This window comes from Nerophis ophidion, linkage group LG16 (assembly GCF_033978795.1).
Source record: "Nerophis ophidion isolate RoL-2023_Sa linkage group LG16, RoL_Noph_v1.0, whole genome shotgun sequence".
In the NCBI taxonomy this organism is placed as follows: Eukaryota; Metazoa; Chordata; class Actinopteri; order Syngnathiformes; family Syngnathidae; genus Nerophis; species Nerophis ophidion.
The window spans coordinates 51264059-51286635 of record NC_084626.1 but is presented as its reverse complement, the minus strand read 5'-3'; the positions used below and the strand labels follow the sequence as shown (position 1 = coordinate 51286635).

At 43.1% G+C, this 22577-nt stretch overlaps 2 protein-coding genes across 3 annotated transcripts; one reads left to right on the top strand and one right to left on the bottom strand.

The window, feature by feature from the left end:
• suox (sulfite oxidase) lies at nt 1–20435 on the bottom strand. Of its 2 annotated transcripts, XM_061875462.1 has the most exons (5): nt 20300–20435; nt 9657–9727; nt 9390–9588; nt 5424–5690; nt 1–1477 (listed from the first exon to the last, which is right to left on the bottom strand). In XM_061875462.1, the coding sequence occupies exons 2-5, from the start codon at nt 9713–9715 to the stop codon at nt 281–283; spliced, it is 1722 nt and encodes a 573-aa protein (XP_061731446.1). In that variant the 5' UTR covers nt 9716–9727; nt 20300–20435; the 3' UTR covers nt 1–280. The 2 variants fall into 2 exon arrangements, with proteins under 2 accessions (XP_061731446.1, XP_061731445.1); XM_061875461.1 differs by lacking the exon at nt 20300–20435 and having other exon boundaries at nt 9657–10078.
• On the top strand, nt 10062–11816 carry LOC133535605 (uncharacterized). The gene has a single exon (XM_061875562.1). The coding sequence runs from the start codon at nt 10062–10064 to the stop codon at nt 11814–11816; it is 1755 nt and encodes a 584-aa protein (XP_061731546.1).
• Nucleotides 20436–22577: the final 2142 nt, after the last annotated feature.

Genomic DNA, 22577 nt, shown 5'->3' with positions numbered 1-22577 from the left:
TCAGTTAGCAAATGAAAAATATTTATTCATCCTCGTCGTCATGACGACCATCTCCCGTTAAAACTATCGCGGTTGCTTTTCTGCAAAGTCGGCTTTTTTCCTCCTTGCTTACATTGACATTAATCCCGCAAAAAGTCGTAAAAAAACCAGTGAAATGTAGAAATATTTCCTATGCGTCCAAAAAGGCTGCTACTGGTTTTGAAAGTCCTTCCACCTGATCTGAGGACGTGAGACAACAAAAAGAAGGGACATTGAATGAAATACTTGCCGTGAGGGAAGTCTAGTCGTCCTGGATTTGCACCCGCACCCGGTGCCAGGCGTTGCTGAGGACGCCCCTCAGGTTCCAGACGGGGGCCACAGAGTCCGGCTGCACGTTGTAACTGTCGTCCACCGCCTTGCAGACGATCTCCAGCTGCCGGCTCTCAGGCGGGAGGGCGGCCGTCACCTCCCAGAGCTTCCAGGCCCAGGCTCTGCCGGGCGGGGGCGAGAACTCCTCGCCGGCCTTCAGCCGGGCCACCTGCCAGGTGTGACCCCCGTCCAGGGACACGTCCACGCGCACCACCTCTCGCCCGCCGCCGCTCCACGCGTAGCCCTTCACCGTCAGCTGCTCCTCGGCGCGGGAGACCACGGCGCCGTTGGCGGGCGTGGTGACGGCGGACTGGACGGGCAGCTCCTGGATGGCGGGGGCGGACTTGAAGTCGACGGAGTCCCAGTCGGTGGCGGGCGAGAAGCCCTTGTAGTCGTTCTGCTGCCAGTGGCTGGCGCTCTCCTCGGCGCTGACCGTGATCTTGGCCAACCACTTCACGTTGCGGGCGCCGACCGTCCCCGGCACCAGCACCCGCACGGGGAAGCCGTGGTCGGCGGGAAGAGGCTCGCCGTTCATCTCGTACGCCAGCAGCACGTCGCCGTCCTCGCTCAGCGCCTTGTTCAGGGGGATGGAGGCGCCGTAAGTCGTGCCCGCCGCGTCCTTGTCCAGCCCCTCGAACTGCACGTGGCGAGCCCAGCGGGCGGCGTCCGGGCCGTAGCCGGCCGCCTGCAGCACGTCCCTGAGGCGGGCGCCGGCCCAGGTGGCGGTCCCGATGGCGGCGATGCCCCAGTTCAGTCCCTTCACGTGCTTGACCTGGTTCATCTCGGAGCGGCGGTTGCCGGCGCACTGCAGCGTGGCCGTGATGGCGTGGCGGGGGAAGCGGCTCTTCAAGTCCTCCAGGGAGAGGCGCAGACCACCTCCGGGCCCTCCCTCCACCAGCAGCTCGTAGGAGGCCGGGTCCACGCGGGGGACGGGCAGGTGGTTCCTCTTGAAGAAGAAGGCGGACGGCGTGATGTAACTGTCGGACAGGATTTCGGGGGGCGGCTCGGCGTTGAAGGGCTTCTGGCTGTTGACGCGCAGGGCCGGGTGCCGCTGGGGGTCCGAGGAGTAGGGGTCGCCGGACCTTAGACTCTCCTGCTTCTTCTGGTCCTCGGCGCTCAACTCGCCCACCTTGGGGACAAAGAACATGAAAGTAGGCTCCAGTACTGAGTGGGTCTCGCGTGAGAGGAAGAGAGATTCATTTTGCAATGTAGTCTGCTGAAAATGATGGAAACTGACGCTGTGGTCAATGTAGGAATTGCCACAAAACCCATTGAGATATTCAGCACTCAATTTGTCACGTTTCATGTGTCAGGCAAACTGCAGTGAGAGGCCATTTCCTACTTTCTCATGCACACTTCACCTTGTGACACTAAATATTACAAACTCTTCCTATTATTATTCAAATATATTCCTGCAGTAAAAGTGTGGTCAGTATCAAATATTGCTGAGTCAGCATCAATTCTGTACTGAAGACTTATTTTACAAATGATCTTTTTAGTTTGATGATGTTTGCTGGAATAAAACAGATTTAAAATGGATGTCACCACTTGATACTACAAACACACATTGAAGTACAATTACATTACAATCAAATATATTGTACTGCATACTTCTCATCTTTCTCTCATTACATGTCTTCACTTCATGTTGTTGTTGTCATGTTGTGTTGTCACTTTGTTGTCACATTTTCATCATGATGTTGTCATGTTGTTATGCTGTTGTCATGTTGTCCCGTTATGTTGTCATGTTGCTATCACTTTGTTGTCATGTTGTTGTCCCATTATGTTGTCACTTTGTTGTCATGTTGTTGTCCCATTATGTTGTCACGTTGTTGTCATGTTGTTGTCCCATTATGTTGTCACTTTGTTGTCATGTTGTTGTCCCATTATGTTGTCACTTTGTTGTCATGTTGTTGTCCCATTATGTTGTCACTTTGTTGTCATGTTGTTGTCCCATTATGTTGTCACGTTGTTGTCATGTTGCTATCACTTTGTTGTCATGCTGTTTTAACGCTCTTGTCACATTGTTGTTGTGAAGTTTTCATTTTGTTGTTGTGAAGTTGTCATGCTGTTGTCCCATTATGTTGTCACATTGTTGTCACTTTGTTGTCATGTTGTTGTCACTTTGTTGTCATGTTGTTGTCCCATTATGTTGTCACATTGTTGTCATGTTGCTATCACTTTGTTGTCATGTTGTTGTCCCATTATGTTGTCACTTTGTTGTCATGTTGTTGTCCCATTATGTTGTCACATTGTTGTCATGTTGCTATCACTTTGTTGTCATGTTGTTGTCCCATTATGTTGTCACTTTGTTGTCATGTTGTTGTCCCATTATGTTGTCACATTGTTGTCATGTTGCTATCACTTTGTTGTCATGTTGTTGTCCCATTATGTTGTCACTTTGTTGTCATGTTGTTGTCCCATTATGTTGTCACATTGTTGTCATGTTGCTATCACTTTGTTGTCATGTTGTTGTCCCATTATGTTGTCACTTTGTTGTCATGTTGTTGTCCCATTATGTTGTCACGTTGTTGTCATGTTGCTATCACTTTGTTGTCATGTTGTTGTCCCATTATGTTGTCACTTTGTTGTCATGTTGTTGTCCCATTATGTTGTCACTTTGTTGTCACATTTTCATCATGATGTTGTCATGTTGTTATGCTGTTGTCATGTTGTTGTCCCGTTATGTTGTCATGTTGCTATCACTTTGTTGTCCCATTATGTTGTCACTTTGTTGTCATGTTGTTGTCGCATTATGTTGTCACTTTGTTGTCATGTTGTTGTCCCATTATGTTGTCACGTTGTTGTCATGTTGCTATCACTTTGTTGTCCCTTTATGTTGTCACTTTGTTGTCATGTTGCTATCACTTTGTTGTCATGTTGGTGTCCCATTATGTTGTCACTTTGTTGTTATGTTGTTGTCCCATTATGTTGTCACTTTGTTGTTATGTTGTTGTCCCATTATGTTGTCACGTTGTTGTCATGTTGCTATCACTTTGTTGTCCCTTTATGTTGTCACTTTGTTGTCATGTTGCTATCACTTTGTTGTCATGTTGGTGTCCCATTATGTTGTCACTTTGTTGTTATGTTGTTGTCCCATTATGTTGTCACTTTGTTGTTATGTTGTTGTCCCATTATGTTGTCACTTTGTTGTCATGTTGCTATCACTTTGTTGTCATGTTGTTGTCCCATTATGTTGTCACTTTGTTGTTATGTTGTTGTCCCATTATGTTATCACTTTGTTGTCATGTTGCTATCACTTTGTTGTCATGTTGTTGTCCCATTATGTTGTCACTTTGTTGTCATGTTGTTGTCCCATTATGTTGTCACTTTGTTGTCATGTTGTTGTCCCATTATGTTGTCACGTTGTTGTCATGTTGCTATCACTTTGTTGTCCCATTATGATGTCACTTTGTTGTTATGTTGTTGTCCCATTATGTTATCACTTTGTTGTCATGTTGCTATCACTTTGTTGTCATGTTGTTGTCCCATTATGTTGTCACTTTGTTGTTATGTTGTTGTCCCATTATGTTGTCACATTGTTGTCATGTTGTTGTCCCATTATGTTGTCACTTTGTTGTCATGTTGTTGTCCCATTATGTTGTTACTTTGTTGTCATGTTGTTGTCCCATTTTGTTGTCATGTTGCTATCACTTTGTTGTCATGTTGTTACGCCCTTGTCACGTTCTTGTTGTGAAGTTGTCATGTTGTTGTGAAGTTGTCATGTTGTTGTTGTGAAGTTGTCATGCTGTTGTCCCGTTATGTTGTCACTTTGTTGTCATGTTGTTGTTGTCATGTTATTGTCACGGTGTTATACTGTTGTCATGTTGTTGTTGTTGTCATGTTACTGTCACGGTATTATGCTGTTGTCATGTTGTTGTGGTGATGTCATGATATTGTCACGGTGTTATTCTGTTGTCATTTTGTTGTTGTCATTTTATTGTCACGGTGTTATGCTGTTGTCATGTTGCTGTTGTGATGATGTCACGTTATTGTCACGGTATTATGTTGTTGTCATGTTGCTGTTGTGATGTCATGTTACTGTCACGGTGTTATGCTGTTGTCACTTTGTTGTTGTGATGTTGTCATGTTATTGTCACGTGTTATGCTGTTGTCATGTTGTTGTTGTGATGTTATTGTCACAGTGTTATGTTGTCATGTTGTTACGTTGTTGTCATGTTGTTGTTATGTTGTTGTCACAGTGTTATGCTGTTTTCATGTTGTTGTTACGTTGTTGGCATGATGTCATGTTGTTGTTGTCATGTTATTGTCACGGTGTAACGCTGTTGTGATGTTATTGTCACAGTGTTATGCTGTTGTAATGTTGTTGTTACATTGTTGTCATGATGTTATGCTGTTGTCATGTTGTCATGGTATTGTCACGTTGTTATGCTGTTGTCACTTTGTTGTTGTGATGTTGTGATGTTATTGTCACGGTGTTATGCTGTTGTCATGTTGTTGTTATGTTGGTGTTATGTTGTTATGTTGGTGTTATGATGTTGTTGTGATGTTATTGTCACAGTGTTATGTTGTTGTCTGGTTATTGTCACGGTGTTATGCTGTTGTCATGTTATGCTGTTGTTGTTGTGAAGTTGTCATGTTGTTGTCACGTTGTTGTTGTAATGTCATGTTATTGTCAAGTGTTTTGCTGTTGTCACATTGTTGCCACGTTAGAAGAAAAAAAAACGCAGCATACATCCTTGTGTAGGTGAAGTGTATTGCCCAAGGACACAGCGGCAGTGACGAGGATGGCAGAGGCTGGATTTTCACCATACATACAGTATAGTGAAAATATGTAAACATCACATGATATTATGAATGTTTTTACATACTGTATATAATTACAGTATGATTGCAAAGTTGCAGCTCCTTCTGTGACTTATTCATCTCATAAAGAATGAATAAAAACGTCAACTTCTGTTTTGTTTGATCAGCCGTTTTACTGCCCTGTCACAGACACTGTGTTTACATACAATGAAGGCATGTAAATAAATGTTTACACAATCTTATATATTTGGGGGCAAGGAGGGTAAGGTGTCCTGGCCAAGGGCACAAGGGGCAGTGGGTCGACTCACCTTGTATTCAGAGAGGATGTCCAACACGTGGTCCTGATCGTGCACGGCGTACAGCGCCCAGAAGGGTTCCAGGGCGCCGCCCGCCGCCAGCAGGATTTTATCGCCGCCGGGGTGCATGGCGACAAAGTCCGTGATGTCATAGACGCCGCCTTTGTAGGTGACCCACACGCCATCTTGCAGCGTGCGGTGCTTGGTGACCTCCTCCTGGCTGAAGACGGGAAGACGGGAGAGGTGGGCGTGGACGCTGACGGCGTCCGTGTGCTGCGCCTGCACGGGAGAGATAACGCCGCGTCAGCGTAAAGATGGCTAACTGGGACTTTCAACTTCCTGTGGCTCAGATGAGACCAGACCAGATGCTGAGTCGGCCAGAAGAACACAACTAAGTGGGCGGGGCTGGCAGCTAACACGCCACACCCCCTTTTAAGTCCCACAATTCAAGCCCCCGCTTAGGAACTTTCACAGTGGAGCAAAGAGGTGGTGTTTTGCCAGAGGAAGACCACATTTCCCATGATGCCTAGCGCTTCCAGCGTCACACTGACATGATGTAATATTGTCTCAATGTCTCCAATGGCTGATGTGGAAAAGCAGACACTATCATGCAAATATTTTAGTATCGAGACAACAAATGGTTTTCACTTCACAGGTGTGCTCGAAGCTCATCAAGAGAATGCAAAGCGTGTGCAAAGCAGTAATCCGAGCAAAGGGTGGCTATTTTGAAGATACTAGAATACAATACATGTTTTCAGTTATTTCACCTTTTTTTGCTAAGTACAAACCCCGTTTCCATATGAGTTGGGAAATTGTGTTAGATGTAAATATAAACAGAATACAATGATTTGCAAATCCTTTTCAAGCCATATTCAGTTGAATATGCTACAAAGACAACATATTTGATGTTCAAACTCATAAACTTTGTTTTTTTGCAAATAATAATTAACTTAGAATTTCATGGCTGCAACACGTGCCAAAGTAGTTGGGAAAGGGCATGTTCACCACTGTGTTACATCACCTTTTCTTTTAACAACACTCAATAAACGTTTGGGAACTGAGGAAACTAATTGTTGAAGTTTTGAAAGTGGAATTCTTTACCATTCTTGTTTTATGTAGAGCTTCAGTCCTTCAACAGTCCGGGGTCTCCGCTGTCCTATTTGACGCTTCATAATGCACCACACATTTTCCATGGGAGACAGGTCTGGACTGCAGGCGGGCCAGGAAAGTACCCGCACTCTTTTTTTACGAAACCATGCTGTTGTAACACGTGCTGAATGTGGCTTGGCATTGTCTTGCTGAAATAAGCAGGGGCGTCCATGAAAAAGACGGCGCTTCGATGGCAGCATATGTTGTTCCAAAACCTGTATGTACCTTTCTGCATTAATGGTGCCTTCACAGATGTGTAAGTTACCCATGCCTTGGGCACTAATGCACCCCCATACCATCACACATGCTGGCTTTTCAACTTTGCGTCGATAACAGTCTGGATGGTTCGCTTCCCCTTTGGTCCGGATGACACAATGTCGAATATTTCCCAAAACAATTTGAAATGTGGACTCGTCAGACCACAGAACACTTTTCCACTTTGCATCAGTCCATCTTAGATGATCTCGGGCCCAGAGAAACCGGCGGCTTTTCTGGATGTTGTTTATAAATGGCTTTCGCTTTGCATAGTAGAGCTTTAACTTGCACTTACAGATGTAGTGACCAACTGTATTTAGTGACAGTGGTTTTCTGAAGTGTTCCTGAGCCCATGTGGTGATATCCTTTAGAGATGGATGTCGGTTTTTGATACAGTGCCGTTTTAGGGATCGAAGGTCAAGGTCATTCAATGTTGGTTTTATGGCCATGACGCTTACGTGGAGTGATTTCTCCAGATTCTCTGAACCTTTTGATGATATTATAGAGCGTAGATGTTGAAATCCCTAAATTTTTTGCAATTGCACTTTGAGAAACGTTGTTCTAAAACATATTGAGACTTTTATTAGTAGATTGCACAGTACAGTACATATTCCGTACAATTGACCACTAAATGGTAACACCCCAATAAGTTTTTCAATTTATTTAAATCGAGGTCCACGTTAACAAATCAACATTTAACTGCCTCAAGTTGTTGCTCAGCTTAAAAATAAAATGACAAAACTTTTCAAGTACATATAAAAAGTGCAACATTAAACAGTTTCAAGTCAATTCAGCCTCAGATTAACTCTTCTTCCCCCCCCTCAGCCTGGCTAATTTGGCAGTAAGAGGATATATGGGCTCATTGTTCTTCCACCATAGAAGTGGGTCAAAATCTAGTTTTTAATGCAATATGGACTTAAATCTGCTGCTATAAAAACATTGTTATTGCTTTACCCCTGCCTGACTCGCCGAGGAAAGGCTGCTTGAATGCGGTGGTGACGCTTCAAAGGGGTTAGCATGTGTTATGAGAGTATTGTATGTGTGTGTGGCCCTTTAATATGTGACAGCATGTGACGTCAGTGAGTGTGTGGGCGAGAGAGGAGAGGGAGCGGTACCGAGTGCGAGAGTGGCTAATGTTTCGTTGGATTGGCTGTGTGCAAGACCTCAATAAAGCCACGTATTTGCTACTAACCGCCGGACTCTTCATTTACCCTGGAGTCCGGAGCCGTGGAGGCCCCACTGCCGGCTAGAGTGAAGGGTTTTGCCCCTGAGAATACATCAGCCCTGGAGGAGTGTCTCCCCTGCGCTCCTCTGGGAGCCGGAAGCAGGAAAGATGCAACATGTTTGACGTGTTGTCAGAAGCAGCTGCTGAACAATGTCGGCAAACATCCGTCCTCTCCTCCATTGTTGTATCGCGCAGCCAAAGTGTTCCCAAACGGGAGATCTTAACGAGGCAGGAGGGTCTTCCAGCTCTGGCTTTTACATATTGTCCTAGCCCGGTGGCTGCTAGCATGTGTACTCGTTCAAACGGTTCAATACAAATATAGGGACTGTTATATATATATATATATATATATATATATATATATATAAGCAAAATATACATACATACATACATACACATACATATGTGTATGTATATATAGATATATTAGATATACACATACATAATATATATACACATATATATATACATATATATATAATATATATATACATACATATATATATACACACATACATACATATATACACATACATACATATACACATATATTTATATACACATATATATACACACACATATATATATATATATACACATACATATATGTATACACATATATACATATACATACACATGTATACATACATATACACACACGCACATATATACATACATATATATATATATATATATATATATATATATATATATATACACACACACACATACATACATATACACATATATATACATATATGTATACACATATATACACATACATACACATGTATACATACATATACACACACATATATACACACATATGTATAAATATATATATGTGTATATATATGCATCTATATATACATATATACACACATGTATAAATATATGTGTGTATACGTATACACATATATACATACACATATATAAATATACATACATGCATATATAGATATACTTACACACACACATTAATATATATATATATATATATATATATATATATATAAATTAAATGATAAATGGGTTGTACTTGTATAGCGCTTTTCTACCTTCAAGGTACTCAAAGCGCTTTGACACTACTTCCACATTTACCCATTCACACACACATTCACACACTGATGGAGGGAGCTGCCATGCAAGGCGCCAACCAGCACACACCAGGAGCAAGGGTGAAGTGTCTTGCTCAGGACACAACGGACGTGACGAGGTTGGTACTAGGTGGGAATTGAACCAGGGACGCTCCCCACTGCATACATACACACATACATACATACATACATACACCCCCCCCAAACAGTTCATTAAATTGCCTAATGGTGTGGTTGTCATGGAGATCAGACCTGGTGGTGGTGCAGACCATAAGCCAGCACGGCTCCTGTCCCAGCCAGCAGACCCGCGAAGGCCTGCTTCCAGCCAGGAGTGTGTCCACCATGTTGGGATCGCTGCTCATCACGGCTGCTGCTGCTGCTGCTGCTGCTGCTGCTGCTGCTGCTGCTGCTGCTGCTCGCCAGACGAAGCGCACGCCGCCACTCTTGACCTCTGAGCAAATGAGGACAAGGTCACAAGCAGTGGAGGACTGTGGATGGACCAGAACCAGACCACCTTACCTTTGAGGAGCCAGACCCCCACATGGAGTCAGACCTCGGCAGCGTCGAAGCAGCAGCATGGCATGGATGTTCTGTGGAAACATGGACAAACACTTTCTTCTTGCAGGGAATATACATTCAGGACGTCGCACACCTGGGACACATGTCGCTAACTGTGGTGAATGTCAGGACTCTACTGCAAGGGCCTCACTTCTCTTTTGGCTTTTTATTGTTTACATCTTTGAATCTTTCATATATTTATTGTTTCAATCTTTCACCATTGATAGATTTATTGTTTGAATCTTTCATAAATCGATTGTTTTAATTTTTGAATCATTTATGAATTTATTGCTTGAATCTTTGACCAGTACTAGACCTCCTGAGTACTACTACATGTGGAGTACTAGACCTCCTGAGTACTACTACATGTGGAGTACTAAACCTCCTGAGTACTACTACATGTGGAGTACTAGACCTCCTGAGTACTACTACATGTGGAGTACTAGACCTCCTGAGTACTACTACACGTGGAGTACTAGACCTCCTGAGTACTACTACACGTGGAGTACTAGACCTCCTGAGTACTACTACACGTGGAGTACTAGACCTCCTGAGTACTACTACACGTGGAGTACTAGACCTCCTGAGTACTACTACACGTGGAGTACTAGACCTCCTGAGTACTACTACACGTGGGGTACTAGACCTCCTGAGTACTACTACACGTGGGGTACTAGACCTCCTGAGTACTACTACACGTGGAGTACTAGACCTCCTGAGTACTACTACACGTGGAGTACTAGACCTCCTGAGTACTACTACACGTGGAGTACTAGAGCTCCTGAGTACTACTACACGTGGAGTACTAGAGCTCCTGAGTACTACTACACGTGGAGTACTAGAGCTCCTGAGTACTACTACACGTGGAGTACTAGACCTCCTGAGTACTACTACACGTGGAGTACTAGACCTCCTGAGTACTACTACACGTGGAGTACTAAACCTCCTGAGTACTACTACACGTGGAGTACTAAACCTCCTGAGTACTACTACACGTGGAGTACTAGACCTCCTGAGTACTACTACACGTGGAGTACTAGACCTCCTGAGTACTACTACACGTGGAGTACTAGACCTCCTGAGTACTACTACACGTGGAGTACTAGACCTCCTGAGTACTACTACACGTGGAGTACTAGACCTCCTGAGTACTACTACACGTGGAGTACTAGACCTCCTGAGTACTACTACACGTGGAGTACTAGACCTCCTGAGTACTACTACACGTGGAGTACTAGACCTCCTGAGTACTACTACACGTGGAGTACTAGACCTCCTGAGTACTACTACACGTGGAGTACTAGACCTCCTGAGTACTACTACACGTGGAGTACTAGACCTCCTGAGTACTACTACACGTGGAGTACTAGACCTCCTGAGTACTACTACACGTGGAGTACTAGACCTCCTGAGTACTACTACACGTGGAGTACTAGACCTCCTGAGTACTACTACACGTGGAGTACTAGACCTCCTGAGTACTACTACACGTGGAGTACTAGACCTCCTGAGTACTACTACACGTGGAGTACTAGACCTCCTGAGTACTACTACACGTGGAGTACTAGACCTCCTGAGTACTACTACACGTGGAGTACTAGACCTCCTGAGTACTACTACACGTGGAGTACTAGACCTCCTGAGTACTACTACACGTGGAGTACTAGACCTCCTGAGTACTACTACACGTGGAGTACTAGACCTCCTGAGTACTACTACACGTGGAGTACTAGACCTCCTGAGTACTACTACACGTGGAGTACTAGACCTCCTGAGTACTACTACATGTGGAGTACTAAACCTCCTGAGTACTACTACATGTGGAGTACTAGACCTCCTGAGTACTACTACACGTGGAGTACTAGACCTCCTGAGTACTACTACACGTGGAGTACTAGACCTCCTGAGTACTACTACACGTGGAGTACTAGACCTCCTGAGTACTACTACATGTGGAGTACTAAACCTCCTGAGTACTACAACATGTGGAGTACTAGACCTCCTGAGTACTACTACATGTGGAGTACTAGACCTCCTGAGTACTACTACATGTGGAGTACTAGACCTCCTGAGTACTACTACATGTGGAGTACTAGACCTCCTGAGTACTACTACATGTGAAGTACTAGACCTCCTGAGTACTACTACATGTGGAGTACTAGACCTCCTGAGTACTACTACATGTGGAGTACTAGACCTCCTGAGTACTACTACATGTGGAGTACTAGACCTCCTGAGTACTACTACATGTGGAGTACTAGACCTCCTGAGTACTACTACATGTGAAGTACTAGACCTCCTGAGTACTACTACATGTGGAGTACTAGACCTCCTGAGTACTACTACATGTGAAGTACTAGACCTCCTGAGTACTACTACATGTGGAGTAATAGACCTCCTGAGTACTACTACATGTGGATTAGTAGACTTTGAGACAATCTTTAAACATCTTCAGTAAATAATCAACAATGATCTACTTCATTGTCCACAAGTTTTTTTTCTAGTTGAGAAATGATGAACTTGAACCTTGAAACTCTCGACTTCCCACTCATTGGACCAATCAGCATCCACTCAGCTGACTAACAGTGGTGATGTCACTCTCTAACAGTGGTGATGTCACTCTCTAACAGTGGTGATGTCACTCTCTAACAGTGGTGATGTCACTCTCTAACAGTGGTGATGTCACTCTCTAACAGTTGGGATGTCACTCTCCAACCGTGGTGATGTCACTCTCCAACAGTGGTGATGTCACTCTCCAACAGTGGTGATGTCACTCTCCAACAGTGGTGATGTCACTCTAACAGTGGGGATGTCACTCTAACAGTGGGGATGTCACTCTAACAGTGGGGATGTCACTCTAACAGTGGGGATGTCACTCTAACAGTGGGGATGTCACTCTAACAGTGGGGATGTCACTCTAACAGTGGGGATGTCACTCTCTAACAGCGGGGATGTCACTCTCTAACAGCGGTGATGTCACTCTCTAACAGCGGTGATGTCCCTCTCTAACAGCGGTGATGTCACTCTCCAACAGCGGTGATGTCACTCTCCAACAGCGGTGATGTCACTCTCCAACAGCGGTGATGTCACTCTCCAACAGCGGTGATGTCACTCTCCAACAGCGGTGATGTCACTCTCCAGCAGCGGTGATGTCACTCTCCAGCAGCGGTGATGTCACTCTCCAGCAGCGGTGATGTCACTCTCCAGCAGCGGTGATGTCACTCTCCAGCAGTGGTGATGTCACTCTCCAGCAGTGGTGATGTCACTCTCCAGCAGTGGTGATGTCACTCTCCAGCAGTGGTGATGTCACTCTCCAACAGTGGTGATGTCACTCTCCAACAGTGGTGATGTCACTCTCCAACAGTGGTGATGTCACTCTCCAACAGTGGTGATGTCACTCTCTAACAGTGGTGATGTCACTCTCCGACAGTGGTGATGTCACTCTCCGACAGTGGTGATGTCACTCTCCGACAGTGGTGATGTCACTCTCCGACAGTGGTGATGTCACTCTCCGACAGGGGTGATGTCACTCTCCGACAGTGGTGATGTCACTCTCCGACAGTGGTGATGTCACTCTCCGACAGTGGTGATGTCACTCTCCGACAGTGGTGATGTCACTCTCCGACAGTGGTGATGTCACTCTCCGACAGTGGTGATGTCACTCTCCGACAGTGGTGATGTCACTCTCCGACAGTGGTGATGTCACTCTCCGACAGTGGTGATGTCACTCTCCGACAGTGGTGATGTCACTCTACGACAGTGGTGATGTCACTCTACGACAGTGGTGATGTCACTCTCCGACAGTGGTGATGTCACTCTCCAACAGTGGTGATGTCACTCTCTAACAGTGGTGATGTCACTCTCCAACAGTGGTGATGTCACTCTCCAACAGTGGTGATGTCACTCTCCAACAGTGGTGATGTCATTCTCTAACAGTGGTGATGTCAGTCACTCTCTAACAGTGGTGATGTCACTCTCTAACAGTGGTGATGTCACTCTCTAACTGAGGTAGGTCTACGACTGCTGGGCTCCAGCCCGTGCTTTGCCAAGGAATCACTTGATTAAAGTACAGTGTTTTATTTTACTACATTCAAACATAGTGTTACTGTTCAAACTGTGTGTAATGTTACAGTGGCCACAAACATTAAATATATATATATATATGTATAAAAACGTCTGCCTTGTTTTTTAACGAATACTTAGGCCTACTACACTACTGTATTTTAATTTTGTCATTATGGTGGTACTTGATGAATACTTAGGTCTACTACACTACTGTACTTTAATGTTGTCATTATGGTGGTACTTGATGAATACTTAGGTCTACTACACTACTGTACTTTAATGTTGTGATTAGAATATGATAGAATAGAAAGTACTTTATTGATCCCTGTGGGATCAATCAATCAATCATGGTGGTACTTGATGATAACTTAGGTCTACTACACTGATGTACTTAAATGTTGTCATTATGGCAGTACCTGATGAATACTTAGGACTACTAAGTTACTGTACTTTAATGTTGTCATTATGGTGGTACTTGATGAATACTTAGGTCTACCACACTACTGTACTTTACATCATTATGGTGGTACTTGATGAATACTTAGGTCTACCACACTACTGTACATCATTATGGTGGTGCTTGATGAATACTTGGGTCTACTAATATACATACATTATATATACAAACCCTGTTTCCATATGAGTTGGGAAATTGTGTTAGATGTAAATATAAACGGAATACATCCATCCATTTCCTACCGCTTACAATGATTTGCAAATCCTTTTCAACCCATATTCAGTTGAATATGCTACATTTTTTTTTTTTGCAAATAATAATTAACTTTAGAATTTGATGCCAGCAACACGTGACAAAGAAGTTGAGAAAGGTGGCAATAAATACTGATAAAGTTGAGGAATGCTCATCCAACACTTATTTGGAACATCCCACAGGTGTGCAGGCTAATTGGGAACAGGTGGGTGCCATGATTGGGTATAAAAACAGCTTCCCAAAAAAATGCTCAGTCTTTGACAAGAAAGGATGGGGCGAGGTACACCCCTTTGTCCACAACTGTGTGAGCAAATAGTCAAACAGTTTAAGAACAACCTTTCTCAAAGTGCAATTGCAAGAAATTTAGGGATTTCAACATCTACGCTCCATAATATCATCAAAAGGTTCAGAGAATCTGGAGAAATCACTCCAGGTAAGCGGCATGGCCGGAAACCAACTTTGAATGACCGTGACCTTCGATCCCTGAGTCAGCACTGTATCAAAACCAACATCAATCTCTAAAGGATATCACCACATGTGCTCAGGAACGCTTCAGAAAACCACTGTCACTAAATACAGTTTGTCGCTACATCTGTAAGTGCAAGTTAAAGCTCTACTATGCAAAGCAAAATCCGTTTATCAACAACATCCAGAAACGCCGCCGGCTTCTCTGGGCCTGAGATCATCTAAGCTGGACTGATGCAAAGTGGAAAAGTGTTCTGTGGTCTGACAAGTCCACATTTCAAATTGTTTTTGGAAATATTCGACATCGTGTCATCCGGACCAACGGGGAAGAGAACCATCCAGACTGTTATTGACGCAAAGTGTAAAAGCCAGCATGTGTGATGTTATGGAGGTGCATTAGTGCCCAAGGCATGGGTAACTTACACATGTGTGATGGTATGGGGGTGTATTAGTGCCCAAGGCATGGGTAACTTACACATGTGTGATGGTATGGGGGTGTATTAGTGCCCAAGACATGGGTAACTTACACATGTGTGATGGTATGGGGGTGTATTAGTGCCCAAGGCATGGGTAACTTACACATGTGTGATGGTATGGGGGTGTATTAGTGCCCAAGGCATGGGTAACTTACACATGTGTGATGGTATGGGGGTGTATTAGTGCCCAAGACATGGGTAACTTACACATGTGTGATGGTATGGGGGTGCATTAGTGCCCAAGGCATGGGTAACTTACACATGTGTGATGGTATGGGGGTGTATTAGTGCCCAAGGCATGGGTAACTTACACATGTGTGATGGTATGGGGGTGTATTAGTGCCCAAGGCATGGGTAACTTACACATGTGTGATGGTATGGGGGTGTATTAGTGCCCAAGGCATGGGTAACTTACACATGTGTGATGGTATGGGGGTGTATTAGTGCCCAAGGCATGGGTAACTTACACATGTGTGATGGTATGGGGGTGTATTAGTGCCCAAGACATGGGTAACTTACACATGTGTGATGGTATGGGGGTATATTAGTGCCCAAGACATGGGTAACTTACACATGTGTGATGGTATGGGGGTGTATTAGTGCCCAAGACATGGGTAACTTACACATGTGTGATGGTATGGGGGTGCATTAGTGCCCAAGACATGGGTAACTTACACATGTGTGATGGTATGGGGGTGTATTAGTGCCCAAGACATGGGTAACTTACACATGTGTGATGGTATGGGGGTGCATTAGTGCCCAAGGCATGGGTAACTTACACATGTGTGATGGTATGGGGGTGTATTAGTGCCCAAGGCATGGGTAACTTACACATGTGTGATGGTATGGGGGTGCATTAGTGCCCAAGGCATGGGTAACTTACACATCTGGGAAGGCACCATTAATGCTGAAAGGTACATACAGACTTTCCAGACCTGTCTCCCATGCAAAATGTGTGGCGCATTATGAAGCGTAAAATACGACAGCGAACGACTGAAGCTCTACATAAAACAAGAATGGGAAAGAATTCCACTTTCAAAGCTTCAACAATTAGTTTCCTCAGTTCCCAAACGTTTATTGAGTGTTGCTAAAAGAAAAGGTGATGTAACACAGTGGTGAACATGCCCTTTCCCAACTACTTCGGCACGTGTTGCAGCCATGAAATTCTAAGTAATTTATTATTTGCTAAAAAAAAATAAAGTTTATGAGTTTGAACATCAAATATGTTGTCTTTGTAGCATATTCAACTGAATATGGCTTGAAAATGATTTGCAAATCATTGTATTCTGTTTATATTTACATCTAACACAATTTCCCAACTCATATGGAAACAGGGTTTTTATATATTACACATATATAACTAATATATATACACACACATATATGTATACATACATACATACATATACACACAAACATTATATATACACAAACATTCTCAACAAAGACTTCAATCTTGGTCCCATCAGACCAGATAATATACACCTGCCTTATGGCCAAACAAACATTTACAGCGGCCTTCATGCCGATCAATCATTTACACATGTCTTATCAGCTTTTCAGTAGCAGTGAAGATTACAGCCCACTTTATCTCTCAACCAACTGAGCCTGCAGACAAGCAGCAGTCATCTCACATCCTCCACATGTCTCCCACTTCTCTTCAAGCCCCGTGCCAGTGTTCCATCATCTCTGTGATTATGTACTGTGTCACTGTTGTGTTTGTATTTGCTGTGTCACTGTGGTCAACTTGTTAAATAATTGATGAATATTTAGGTCTACTACACTACTGTACTTTAATGTTGTTATTATGTTGGTACTTGATGAATACTTAGGTCTACTACACTACTGTACTTTAATGTTGTTATTATGTTGGTACTTGATGAATACTTTGGTCTACTACACTACTGTACTTTAATGTTGTCATTAAGATGGTACTTGATGAATACTTAGGTCTACTACACTACTGTACTTTAATGTTGTCATTAAGGTGGTACTTGATGAATACTTAGAACTACTATATTGCTGTACTTTAATGTTGTCATTATGGTGGTACTTGATGAATACTTAGGCCTACTACATTGCTGTACTTTAATGTTGTCATTACGGTGGTACTTGATGAATACTTAGGTCTACTACATTGCTGTACTTTAATGTTGTGATTATGGTGGTACTTGATGAATACTTAGGTTTACTACACTACTGTACTTTAATGTTGTCATTAAGGTGGTACTTGATGAATACTCAGGCCTACTACATTGCTGTACTTTAATGTTGTCATTAAGGTGGTACTTGATGAATACTTAGGCCTACTACACTACTGTACTTTAATGTTGTCATTATGGTGGTACTTGATGAATACTTAGGCCTACTACATGGCTGTACTTTAATGTTGTCATTATGGTGGTACTTGATGAATACTTAAGCCTACTACACTACTGTACTTTAATGTTGTCATTATGGTGGTACTTGATGAATACTCAGGCCTACTACATTGCTGTACTTTAATGTTGTCATTATGGTGGTACTTGATGAATACTTAGGTCTACTACATTGCTGTACTTTAATGTTGTCATGAATGGTGGTACTTGATGAATACTTAGGTCTACTACACTACTGTACTTTAATGTTGTAATTATGGTGGTACTTGATGAATACTTAGGTCTACTACACTACTGTACTTTAATGTTGTCATTATGGTGGTACTTGGACAACAATATTTTCTGAGGTGGTAATTGGTGAAACAAGTCTGAGAACCCCGCAGTAACTAAGTACTACTGACAGTACACTCAAAGTTTTAAGACCACTTCATGTGCAACATGCAAGTAGTGAGCATGTACACTTTTACAAACCCTGTTTCCATATGAGTTGGGAAATTGTGTTCGATGTAAATATAAACAGAATACAATGATTTGCAAATCCTTTTCAAGCCATATTCAGTTGAATATGCTACAAAGACAACATATTTGATGTTCAAACTCAAACATTTTTTTTGTGCAAATAATCATTAACTTTAGAATTTGATGCCAGCAACACGTGACAAAGAAGTTGGGAAAGGTGGCAATAAATACTGATAAAGTTGAGGAATGCTCATCAAACACTTATTTGGAACATCCCACAGGTGTGCAGGCTAATTGGGAACAGGTGGGTGCCATGATTGGCTATAAAAGCAGCTCCCATGAAATGCTAAGTAATTCACAAACAAGGACGGGGCGAGGGTCACCAATTTGTAAGCAAATTGTCTAACAGTTTTACAACAACATTTCTCAACGAGCTATTGCAAGGAATTTAGGGATTTTACCATCTACGGTCCGTAAAATCATCAAAAGGTTCAGAGAATCTGGAGAAATCACTGCATGTAAGCCATGATATTACGGACCTTTGATCCCTCAGGCAAAAACTGACATCAGTGTGTAAAGGATATCACCACATAGCCTCAGGAACCCTTCATAAAACCACTGTCAGTAACTACAGTTGGTTGCTACATCTGTAAGTGCAAGTTAAAACTCTGCTATGCAAAGCAAAATCCATTTATCAACAACATCCAGAAACGCTGCTGGCTTCGCTGAGCCCGAGCTCATCTAAGATGGACTGATGCAAAGTGGAAAGGTGTCCTGTGGTCTGACGAGTCCACATTACAAATTATATTTGGGAACTGTGGACGTGGTGTCCTCCGGAACGAAGAGGAAAAGAACCATCCGGATTGTTATAGGCGTAAAGTTGAAAAGCCAGCATGTGTGATGGTATGGGGGTGTATTAGTGCCCAAGGCATGGGTAACTTACACATCTGTGAAGGCACCATTAATGCTGAAAGGTACATACAGCTTTTGGAACAACATATGTTGTCATCCAAGCAACGTTATCATGGACGCCCCTGCTTATTTCAGCTAGACAATGACAAGCCATGTGTTGCAACAGTGTGGTTTTGTAGTAAAAGAGTGCGGGTACTGCAGTCCAGACCTGTCTCCCATGGAAAATGTGTGGCGCATTATGAAGCGTAAAATAGGACACCGGAGACCCCGGACTGTTGAAGGACTGAAGCTCTACATAGAATAAAAATGAGAAGGAATTCCACTTTCAAAGCTTCAGCAATTAGGTTTCCTCCGTTCCCAAACGTTTATTGAGTGTTGTTAAAAGAAAAGGTGATGTAACACAGTGGTGAACATGCCCTTTCCCAACTACTTTGGCACGTGTTACAGCCATGAAATTCTAAGTTAACTATTATTTGCAAAAAAAAAAAATGTTTATCAGTTTTAACATCAACTTTGTAGCATATTCAACTGAATATGGCTTGAAAAGGATTTGCAAATCATTGTATTGTTTATATTTACATCTAACACAATTTCCCAACTCATATGGAAACAGGGTTTGTACATCAATCTGCCATCATATCAGATATTGAATATTAAGGAGGCTTTTATGACCTGAGTCAGGCTTGAAGGAAGCTCCACAATATTCTGATAAGACTTTCCTGGCACACGCACCGAACTGATAATCCCATGCTATGACAATAACAGTAAATATCAACGCATCGACAACACTACCATTTCCCACGCTGTTTCATGTACCCTGAACGTCACATGGGGTAAACGTGGTGTCCGACATGTTTCTTCACATCAAATTAAGAGGCGTTTACTCCCTTTTTTAGCCCATTTCGTCTGAATTTCGACATCATTAGAAGAGGTCGGGAAGAGCACCTTAGTGTTTGTCCAAACAGAGGTTGACTAAAAGAGCTAACTTTGCTAGCGAGCTTCAACACGGACGACATCCCCAGCAGAACCAAACGTGGGCTTCCAGAGAGAAGAAGTGCGTTTATTTCTTCTTTCCGGTGTTAAATCAAGCAAAAGTATAATAAATTTAGATAAGATACGATAAGAAAAGACCAAACTTACATGCGCGCTGTCTGTCAGACGCCTGCTAGTTTGCGGCCACGCCAGAAATAAACAGTCGGATGTGGAACGTAGCAGTGAGGGGGTCTTTCGCCTAGATCCGTGCCTTTTGAACCGACTCTATCTCCTTCTTTTTGTTTTTTATCTATTGGGTTTTCTCGCCGACAAAATAGGGGTCTTTCGCGGAGATCCGTGCCTTTTGAACCGACTCTATCTCCGTGTTTTTGTTTCTTATCTATTGGGTTTTCTCGCCGTCAAAATAGGAGTCTTTCGCGTGGATCCGTGCCTTTTGAAACGACTCTATCTCCTTCTTTTTGTTTGTTATCTATTGGGTTTTCTCCCCGTCAAAATATGAGTCTTTCGCGTAGATGCGTGGCTTTTGAACCGACTCTATCACCCTTTTGTTTTTTATCCATTGGGTTTTCTCGCCGTCAAAATAGGGGTCTTTCGCCTAGATCCGCGCCTTTTGAACCGACTATCTCCGTGTTTTTGTTAATTATCTAATGGGTTTTCTCGCCGTCAAAATAGGGGTCTTTCGCGTATATCCGTGCCTTTTGAACCGACTCCATCTCCGTGTTTTTCTTATCTATTGGGTTTTCTCGCCGTCAAAATAGGGGTCTTTCGCGTATATCCGTGCCTTTTGAACCGACTCCATCTCCGTGTTTTTCTTATCTATTGGGTTTTCTCGCCGTCAAAATAGGGGTCTTTCGCGTCGATCCGTGCCCTTTGAACCGACTCTATCTCCGTGTTTTTGTTTCTTATCTATTGGGTTTTCTCACCGTCAAAATAAGAGTCTTTCGCGTAGATCCGCGCCTTTTGAACCGACTCTATCTCCGTGTTTTTGTTTCTTATCTAATGGATTTTCTCGCCGTCAAAATAGGGGTCTTTCGCGTAGATCCGTGCCTTTTGAACCGAATCTGTCTCCGTGTTTTTGTTTCTTATCTAATGGGTTTTCTCGCCGTCAAAATAGGGGTCTTTCGCGTAGATCCGTGCCTTTTGAACCGACTCCATCTCCGTTTTTTTCTTATCTATTGGGTTTTCTCGCCGTCAAAATAGGAGTCTTTCGCGTAGATCCGCGCCTTTTGAACCGACTCTATCTCCGTGTTTTTGTTTCTTATCTAATGGGTTTTCTCGCTGTCAAAATAGGGGTCTTTCGCGTAGATCCGTGCCTTTTGAACCAAATCTGTCTCCGTGTTTTTGTTTCTTATCTAATGGGTTTTCTCGCCGTCAAAATAGGAGTCTTTCGCGTAGATCCGCGCCTTTTGAACCGACTCTATCTCCGTGTTTTTGTTTCTTATCTAATGGGTTTTCTCGCTGTCAAAATAGGGGTCTTTCGCATAGATCCGTGCCTTTTGAACCGAATCTGTCTCCGTGTTTTTGTTTCTTATCAAATGGGTTTTCTTGCGGTCAAAATAGGGGTCTTTCGCGTAGATCCGTGCCTTTTGAACCGACTATCTCAATCAATCAATCAATCAATGTTTACTTATATAGCCCTAAATCACTAGTGTCTCAAAGGGCTGCACAAACCACCACGACATCCTCGGTAGGCCCACATAAGGGCAAGGAAAACTCACACCCAGTGGGACATCGGTGACAATGATGACTATGAGAACCTTGGAGAGGAGGAAAGCAATGGATGTCGCGAGAGTCCAGTCCAAAGCGGATCCAACACAGCAGCGAGAGTCCCGTTCACAGCAGAGCCAGCAGGAAACCATCCCAAGCGGAGGCGGATCAGCAGCGTGTTTTTGTTTCTTATCTATTGGGTTTTCTTGCGGTCAAAATAGGCGTCGACGCCTTTGTGCTTTTTCACCGTAAATTATTGGAAATGTACAAACACACACCAGTAGATTGAGTCTTTTTGTCTAATCGTTATATTTTGAAAACAATCATTTCCATATTGGGGTTGTAAAGAACGTTGGAATATTTGTTTTTGTTTCTTATCTATTGGGTTTTCTTGCGGTCAAAATAGGCGTCGACGCCTTTGTGCTTTTTCACCGTAAATTATTGGAAATGTACAAACACACACCAGTAGATTGAGTCTTTTTGTCTAATCGTTATATTTTGAAAACAATCATTTCCATATTGGGGTTGTAAAGAACGTTGGAATATTTTAGTTTAATTTCGCGTTACACGTATTTTGGTCATTAATCAAATCAAAGCGACAACAGAAAATCAGATTAGGAGCTTAAGAGCCATTTCTTTTCAGGGAGTCGATTAAAAAAAACGGCTCCCTTTAAGAGAGCCGAAATTCGTGGTAACCGGGTGGCGTTCAAAGATAACA

Bases quoted from the DNA above. Each gene is read 5' to 3' on its own strand.
- suox (XM_061875461.1), bottom strand. From the start codon at position 9,739: ATGTTTCCACAGAACATCCATGCCATGCTGCTGCTTCGACGCTGCCGA. The intron at 5,691-9,389 runs GTCTGATCTCCA...TCTCCCGTGCAG, and splicing joins ATGGTCTGCACCACCACCAG to GCGCAGCACACGGACGCCGT. The intron at 1,478-5,423 runs GTGAGTCGACCC...TTTGTCCCCAAG, and splicing joins ACATCCTCTCTGAATACAAG to GTGGGCGAGTTGAGCGCCGA.
- LOC133535605 (XM_061875562.1), top strand. From the start codon at position 10,062: ATGTGGAGTACTAAACCTCCTGAGTACTACTACATGTGGAGTACTAGA.